The sequence below is a fragment of the Rhagoletis zephyria genome, unplaced genomic scaffold (assembly GCF_001687245.7).
Source record: "Rhagoletis zephyria isolate East Lansing unplaced genomic scaffold, Rhagoletis_zephyria_1.1 Rzeph_scaffold_03421, whole genome shotgun sequence".
NCBI lineage: Eukaryota > Metazoa > Arthropoda > Insecta > Diptera > Tephritidae > Rhagoletis > Rhagoletis zephyria.
Genome location: NW_016160504.1, coordinates 1 through 7,816, shown reverse-complemented (window position 1 = coordinate 7,816; position 7,816 = coordinate 1). Strand labels below are relative to the sequence as shown.

Here is a 7,816-nt window from a genome sequence, read left to right as displayed (position 1 = left end):
AAAAAGACAAGCAAAATAAGTTTAACACAACACACACAACAATTTAGGAGCTGATGTATTTAGCTTAAAAATATATGTAGCGAACAGTTTGAGTATCTCTGTATTGTGACACTTAATAAACGCAACGCAAACAGCTGTGACAAGAAATAATAAAAGAAGTAACCAAAAAGAGCAAAAAGAAATGTGCAAAAATAGAAACGATCTCAGTTAACTACAAAGGAATTACAACAACAATGATAACAACAAATGACTCGGCAAGATTAGATGTATGCTAGTGAAATTTAATTAAATTTAATATAAACCACAAAAACCACAAAACTTTCACTTAGCTTCGATTATTATCACACTAAGATGCTCGTAAGCACTTTTTATAGCAACTTTTACTAGAATTAACACAATAAACTTTGCAAAATACAAAGGCAAATCAGAGCACAATATAAGTAGAACTTCACAGCTTGACGTTTGCTTTGGTCATGGTAAGTAACATAAAATAATGTCAGAAGAAAGTAATTATGTACCTTTGTACTATCTAGCATGTCATTTGACGGTAACAAGAGCAAATTCAATTTAAATCTATTAAATACATTCTAGCGTGTCTCAGTCCTTTACCCACAAAAGCGGCTATAACTTTTTTTTTCTATTTAAAACAGTAAGTGTGGTACCTTTCTGAAATCTTTATTAAATGAGAAATTTTTTTATGTAATGTAAAGTGATAGCTCTGTACAAGTCATATCAGATAGTCAAAGTTGGGGAAGAAAATATCAAAAAGTTAAAAATCCAGAAATAGTCCTAATTTTATGATGGTTCCTTAATATATTTTAATTACATTGCATTTGAGTATGGAGAGGCAACTATCTGGAAGTATTTTACATAAAAAATTGCCCGGTTTGTAGTTGCAGTTAAAGAAAACACCAGGAAAGGCACGATTTTTTTTAAATTCGAAAAATTTAAATATTTCAAAAACGGCGACACTTTTACCTGAAAATTTTTTGTTTATCAGGGAGCTCACCACAGACAAATTTTTTTTCCTACCATAACCAACCAAAACCTACCAAAAATTTTTTTGAGTTTTAAAATTTGTTTTCAATGTCAAATGTTTTAAAAACATAGTTAACATAACATTTAGTAGAACTAAAACACAACTAGATTAATAAAAACAAATTAACTGCGTATAATGATTCATTTTACTGTACAGACTTATCCATAAGTACATACGCACTAGATACGAATAGATACGCGAGCTCAAAAGTTGATAGCGAAAAAGAGAGGCGTACAAAAAATTTCGGCGAAGAAAGAGGGTAGCGCCAGAAAGGTTTCAATAAATGATGCGGCAATATGACGCGGTCATCGTATCGTTCGTTTAACCGTGCCCACGCCGTATCGTAAGACTTATCAGTAACTGGAATATGCAATAACATTTACGCGGCCTCTTCCTTTAAAAACGATTTCAGATAGTGGAACTTCTGCGTATTAGTGAGGTTAGATTTCATGGACAGCACTAACAAAGAGGCCTTTAAACGATAGTCACGCCCTGTACAGGCCCGAAAACGGCGGTATAATAATTTTTGGCAAGTCGTTTTCCTTGGATGCAGCTGCTTGTATGGGCTCCGCCGTGAACTGTTGCAAAAATGATGCTTGCTGTTCAACTAATTTCGCAAGAGAGACTGACTGCTCTTCTGTAACCAGTGGTTGCAACTCGTAAGGGATCAAGGGATCCCATTCCTACTCACCCCCATAACCACAGCGATGTATAAGTTCAGCAAAGAAGCGGATTATACAGATCCAAACGTGGAATTTGAAATATACGAAGACAAGGTTATGCCAGCATGTGGCCGGCTTCGCACATTGCCGTACGAGTTGCAACGACTGGTTACAGAAGAGCAGTCAATCTCTCTTGCGAAATTAGTTGAACGGCAAGCATCATTTTTGCAACAGTTCACGGCGGCGCACTATAGGCAAAACACGAGTTTTTTTCAAAATCGGAGCTCTTCTGTTAGAAAAGAGATAATGGAATGAAAATTTTTTTTACGTGAAGATAAATGATCATATAATGAAGAAAAACTACACTGAAGTTACAACAACAATAACTTAACCCTTAAAATACCGTTCAAAATGTCACTTTTTTTTAATTTTGGATTTTGGCTCCCATTCCACTGGAAAACGCTACACTTAATGCACAATTAGCATTGTTTCTGAAATATTTCTCTTTATTTTATCTTAAGACTCGTTTTTTGGGACATTGGATGCTGTACCCGAGTGACCAGATTGGAAAAAGGAAAGCTTCCTTTAAACTCTAATAACTCGTAAACTATCAGCTTTCACAAAAAATTTTATATAACAAAAATGGTTAAACTGGTTGATATCTTTACGAAAGTGCAGCATTTAACTCTTCAATGCAGAGTCTGTCATATATGAGACGCTTTTTAACCACTTCAAGGCAGAGGCAAAAGGTTCTCAATATGTTTTCAACGTACTTTTTATTTACTTTTATTTTTAATTTATTTTTTTATTTTTAATATTTTTATTTTTTTTTTAAATTTATTTTTCTTATTATTATTTTACTATGGGAAAATTTTCTCCGATTAATATCTACGTCAACATGTGAAAAAGAACGTTCAAAAGCATATTGTGAATATTTTTCCTCTGCGTTGAAACGGTTAAAAAGCGTTTCACATATGACAGACTCTGCATTAAAGGGTTAAATGCTGCACTTTCGAAAGGCATCGACCAGTATAACCATTTTTGTTATAAACATTTTTTTGTGAAAGCTGATAGTTTACGAGTTATTGGAGTTTAAAGGAAGCTTTTCGTTTTCCAATCTGGCCACTCGGGTACAGCATCCAATGTCCCAAAAATCGAGTCTTAAGATAAAATAAAGAGAAATCTTTCAGAAACAATGCTAATGGTGTATTAAGTATATCGTTTTTAGTGGAATGGGAGCCAAAATCCAAAATTAAAAAAAGCGACATTTTGAACGGTATTTTGAGGGTTAAGTTATTGTTGTTGTAATTTCTCTATATAGTTTTCCTATATTATATGATCATTTATCTTCACGAAAAAAAAATTTTCATTCCATTATCTCTTTTCTAAGTGAAGATCTACGATTTTGAAAAAAAAACTCGTGTTTTGCCTATAGTGCAGGCCCATACAAGCAGCTGCATCCTAGGAAAACGACTTGCCAAAAATTATTATACCGCCGTTTACGGGCCTGTATAAGGCGTGACTATCGATTAAAGGCCTCTTTGTTAGTGCTGTCCATGAAAAATCTAACATCACTAACACGCAGAAATTCCACTATCTGAAATCGTTTTTAAATGAAGAGGCCGCACAAATGTTACTGCATATTCCAGTTACTGATAAGTCTTACGATACGGCGTGGGCACGGTTAAACGAATGATACGATCGACAGCGTCATATTGTCGCATTATTTATTGAAACCTTTCTGCCACTACACTCAAACATTAATGAGGATGTTAATATTACATTTACATTAACCCAAATGCGTCATTTGGGCGAGAAATCTGAAATGCGAAGCTAAATCACGCATTTCCTCATACAAATTCACATTTCCAAAATGACGCATTACAACGCATTTAAGCAAAATCATGAACGAAATGCGTTCCAACATGACATATTTTCTCGAACGCATCAAAAAATAGTAGCCCTGGCAAGGCTTTTGCTTATTTTTGACACTTGTCAATCGAATGTCTACACAATTAATAAAAAATCTGGAACAATCAAAAGTAAACGGTTAGTATTTTCATTTGAAATATTTTATATAATAAATAAAAAATATGTTCTTACAAACATGTTTAGTAAATGGAGAGTGCAAAAAAGAAAAAAACTAATTGGTCGCCGTTTGCGGAGGAGATGCTGCTGGAATTATGGGAAGCAAATATAGTGGACCTGCGTGGGGCCAGGAAGAACGGCCACATCTTTAAACAGATGGCAGAATCCCTTAAAAACGCTGGAGTGTGTGTCAGCAGTGAGGAAGTGCGGTCAAAAATAAATAACCTCACTGGGAAATATAGGTAAGCTAACTATTATATATAATATACTGGCGTTAAAATGTATATCTCTTATGTTTACAATTGCTTTCAGGAAAGAAAAGGGGAATATTGGTGTGTCAGGTGGATCACCATCAGACTGGCCACACTATCAGCGAGTACATGCCATTATAGGTGGTTTTAAATGCAATAACATAGAAGAACTTGTTGAAGAAAGTGTATCCATAGGTATGTATATGAAATTGATCATTTATTATATATGTGCGTATTTAATTTAAATACTTATGTACAAACACAATTTCAGAGTATTTATTTAACACTCCATCGTCGGAAGTACTGGACATTTCTGGGGCTTCCTGCTCTGACTCCCTCGCTCCGGTAGAGGTCGAGTGTGCTGGATGCTCCAAATCGAAAAAGCAGAAGTTAAACGCAAGTCTCATAACGGAAATTCAAGAGACGAAAGAGCTAATAAAAACAATGCATCAGGAAGAGAACGTTATCGATTCAAAATTAGTTAATATAGAGGAGCGACGGAATGTTTTGTTAGAAGAATTTGTAAGCGATTCTAAAAAGTTTCAAAACTCACTCTTACAAATTTTAAATAATAAAAATCATTAAAGACAGTGATTAAAAAAACAAATTAAATTTAGTCCATTACTAATTCATTTATTTTCAGAGCAATAATAGTAATTGTTAAAATGTAGATTATTTTTTTCATGTGAAATAGTTTACAATAGATAAAATAAAGTAAGGGATCCTGCTTAATACTAACATTATAAATGCGAAAGTTTGTATATTTGTGAGTTTGAATGGATTTGCTTGAAATTTGGCAGGTAGATAGTTTATTACCTGGATCAATATGTACTTAGTTGCAACATATAAGAGTTGCGTCGAAAATCAAGCGGGTAGTGGCTGTCTAACTGTTTTAACAAAAAACATAAATAAATAGATATAAATATGTATAAATAAATAATAAATAAAGATACATAGAAATTTATGCTTACCTAAGAACATTGCTATAGCAGATCTTATATTTTCCGCTGTGAGGTTATTATCAGTCAGGGTACAATTAAACTCCGGCTGCGGTCGGACTACGGTTTCCTCCTGCTCCCGTAATTGTTGCATCCAGCGATTGTTTATGCAATCGTTTTTCTCGTTTAAAAAATTATGTAAAACACAAGCACATTTAATTATTAAATTTACATTGTCAATTCGGTTATCAAGACCTTTTCCTCTTCTTCTAAATCTAGCTTTGAGATGACCAAATGCATTCTCGACTACCCTTCTGCACTTAGACAGGGCATAATTAAAGTTTTTTTCACTGAAGCTAGCATTCTCTCTATATGGATAAGGTTTCATTAATATGTCCGAAAACCGAAAAGCTGAATCTCCAAGCATTACAACTGGAACGTTAACTCCGTTTATTTGCGTAGACAAGTGCGTAAGGATAGGGTTTTGATGATGCTGTTTCAAAGCAGATTTCTCGAAAATGTGGGAATCGTTGCACCGTCCAGGGGTGCCTACGTTTATATACATAAATCTGTACCTATAATAAACAATGTGAGCATTTACTTTTTAGGCATATATTCAATACCAACCTATAATCCACTGATGCAAGTAATACTGTGGAGTACCAGCCTTTGTAGTTATAGTAGTCAGTTGCGTCACTAGACCGGGGACGAACTTCAATATGACAACCATCTAAGTATGATTTACGTAAATACAATGCGTCTGTATGAGTATATTTTTAAAATTTACCAACAGCGCTGATACATTGGGGGAATCCCAATTTTCCAAAACCATTCACACATTCTCGAACAGTAGCTTCACTCAGAGGATACTTATTAAGGTACGTAGGTTGCATTACCCTCCATACTTCCTTGCAAAAGTCCTTCAGAATCATACATACTGCTGACTTGGAAATACCAAACAGATTTCCTATAGTTCTGTATTCTGCGGAAGATCCCAGAGTATACACCGCGACTGCAATCCTTTTATCTAAAGCAATTGGTTGTCCAAAATTTGAAGCTTTTTTTTTCATATTTCGCATGGCCATAACCAATTCGTCAAAAGTTTCTTTTTTCATTCGAAAATTTTCTTTGAAGAAATCATCGTCGCTCTCTGGAACTTCTTGTTCCCAAAAACTACTCTGACGAGGCTGAAAATTGGGTAAAGTTATAATATTTCTTAATACTTGTGTTTTATTAAATTTCTGTTAAGAGGACTTGACTCTTGCAAAACTAGTCAAAAGTTCTCAGCCTTTCTTTTGGTGCGTATAACTCGGCAGCTCTAGTAAGGTCGCAGCGCTATTTGCTGTAATAATTATATTAAATATTTTACCTTTCTCCAAAATCGCTTGCGGCGTTTTTGCCTTCCACTGGTCAGCTGCACCAACATGTTCAGGTGCATAAGAAATCTCTTTTTTTCCGCCCTTATCCGCAGCCGCTTTTGTTTATAACAACTGCTGGATTGCGCAAGAGCTTCAACTCCAGCTTGCATTTGAATCAGACGATTCAATTCGGCAATAATAACCGAATTTACCAAATTTAATTCCATTTTTTCCCTTTTTAAAAATGTAAATAATATAAAACAGACGTTTAAAATTAACTGTCAGAGGAAATGCGAATGAGAAAATGTAAACGACTTTTAAATGACTCATTTGAAATGCGCATTTGGGCTCAATGTAAATGTAATATAAACCTTTACGCTAAATTTCAGTTAGTGCCAAAGAAGTTATATGAGGTTTGGATCAACTAAACTTCGAAAAAAATGGACTAGGCACCTGTTCACCTTTAGGTAGCGATATAATTTATGACGTACTTGGACCAAGATTCCAGAAAGGTCTGCCAATGGGCTGGTACTCAACCATATTTCAGGTGGAAGTCTTCCCAATTGAAGTCTGTGTTCGCGAATGTCATCGTAGAAGGCAAATGAGGCCAGAATAAATATTATGTCGGACACCCAGGCAGCGTTAAAGGCCTTAGAGTCTTTTAAAACGGAAGGAAAAGGATACACTGCAGACCTACTTAGGAGCTAGCTGGGAATAATCTAAAAGTGCTGCCTACTAGCGGAAGTCAAAGGGAATAAGACAGTCAAAGACATGTTAATTTGTTTTTATTAATCTAGTTGTGTTTTAGTTTTACTAAATGTTATGTTAACTATGTTTTTAAAACATTTGACATTGAAAACAAATTTTAAAACTCAAAAAAATTTTTTGTAGGTTTTGGTTGGTTAATGTAGCAAATTTTGGTGGGAAAAAAAATTTGTCTGTGGCAACGCTGACTACTTGTGATATGGTTATGGATACACCTACATTTACAAACATGAGCTCCCTGATAAACAAAAAATTTTCAGGTAAAAGTGTCACCGTTTTTGAAATATTTACATTTTTTCGAATTAAAAAAAAAATCGTGCCTTTTCATGTGTTTTCTTTAACTGCAACTACAAACCGCGCAATTTTTTATGTAAAATAATAAAATGTACTGAGCTATAGCTTTGCATTACATAAAAAAATTACTCATTTAATAAAGATTTCAGAAAGGTGCCACACTTACTGTTTTGAATAGAAAAAAAAGTTACAGCCGCTTTTGTGGGTAAAGGACTGAGACACGCTAGAATGTATTTAATAGATTTAAATTGAATTTGCTCTNTTACAGCCGCTTTTGTGGGTAAAGGACTGAGACACGCTAGAATGTATTTAATAGATTTAAATTGAATTTGCTCTTGTTGCCGTCAAATGACATGCTAGATAGTACAAAGTTACATAATTACTTGCTTCTGACATTATTTTGTGTTACTTACCGGAATTA

At 34.4% G+C, this 7,816-nt stretch overlaps 3 protein-coding genes across 3 annotated transcripts in view; 1 reads left to right on the top strand and 2 right to left on the bottom strand.

Moving 5' to 3' along the window:
- The window catches only part of lobo (coiled-coil domain-containing protein lost boys), a 12,375-nt gene extending 8,747 nt beyond the window's left edge, over positions 1-3,628 (bottom strand). The window contains exon 1 of the mRNA XM_017623927.1: positions 3,566-3,628. Coding sequence (XP_017479416.1) covers positions 3,566-3,628 — 63 coding nt within the window. The remainder of the gene's footprint in view (positions 1-3,565) is intronic.
- A 36-nt stretch (positions 3,629-3,664) lies between these two features.
- LOC108368958 (myb/SANT-like DNA-binding domain-containing protein 1) lies at positions 3,665-4,704 on the top strand. Its single transcript, XM_017623926.1, has 5 exons — positions 3,665-3,750; positions 3,817-4,031; positions 4,102-4,235; positions 4,312-4,562; positions 4,684-4,704. Exons 2-5 carry the CDS (start codon positions 3,820-3,822, stop codon positions 4,702-4,704), a joined length of 618 nt encoding a protein of 205 aa, XP_017479415.1. The 5' UTR covers positions 3,665-3,750; positions 3,817-3,819.
- Positions 4,666-5,703, bottom strand: LOC108368961 (uncharacterized). The gene is made up of 2 exons (XM_017623928.1): positions 5,012-5,703; positions 4,666-4,927 (listed from the first exon to the last, which is right to left on the bottom strand). The coding sequence occupies exons 1-2, from the start codon at positions 5,541-5,543 to the stop codon at positions 4,905-4,907; spliced, it is 555 nt and encodes a 184-aa protein (XP_017479417.1). The 5' UTR covers positions 5,544-5,703; the 3' UTR covers positions 4,666-4,904.
- Positions 5,704-7,816: the final 2,113 nt, after the last annotated feature.

What these genes read in the sequence shown, in the direction of transcription:
- LOC108368958 (XM_017623926.1), top strand. Translation starts at nt 3,820, where the DNA reads ATGGAGAGTGCAAAAAAGAAAAAAACTAATTGGTCGCCGTTTGCGGAG. An exon ending in AACCTCACTGGGAAATATAG is followed by an intron (nt 4,032 to 4,101) that starts GTAAGCTAACTA and finishes AATTGCTTTCAG; the next exon opens with GAAAGAAAAGGGGAATATTG. An exon ending in TGAAGAAAGTGTATCCATAG is followed by an intron (nt 4,236 to 4,311) that starts GTATGTATATGA and finishes ACACAATTTCAG; the next exon opens with AGTATTTATTTAACACTCCA.
- LOC108368961 (XM_017623928.1), bottom strand. Translation starts at nt 5,543, where the DNA reads ATGTATATAAACGTAGGCACCCCTGGACGGTGCAACGATTCCCACATT. An exon ending in TGCTATAGCAATGTTCTTAG is followed by an intron (nt 4,928 to 5,011) that starts GTAAGCATAAAT and finishes TTGTTAAAACAG; the next exon opens with TTAGACAGCCACTACCCGCT.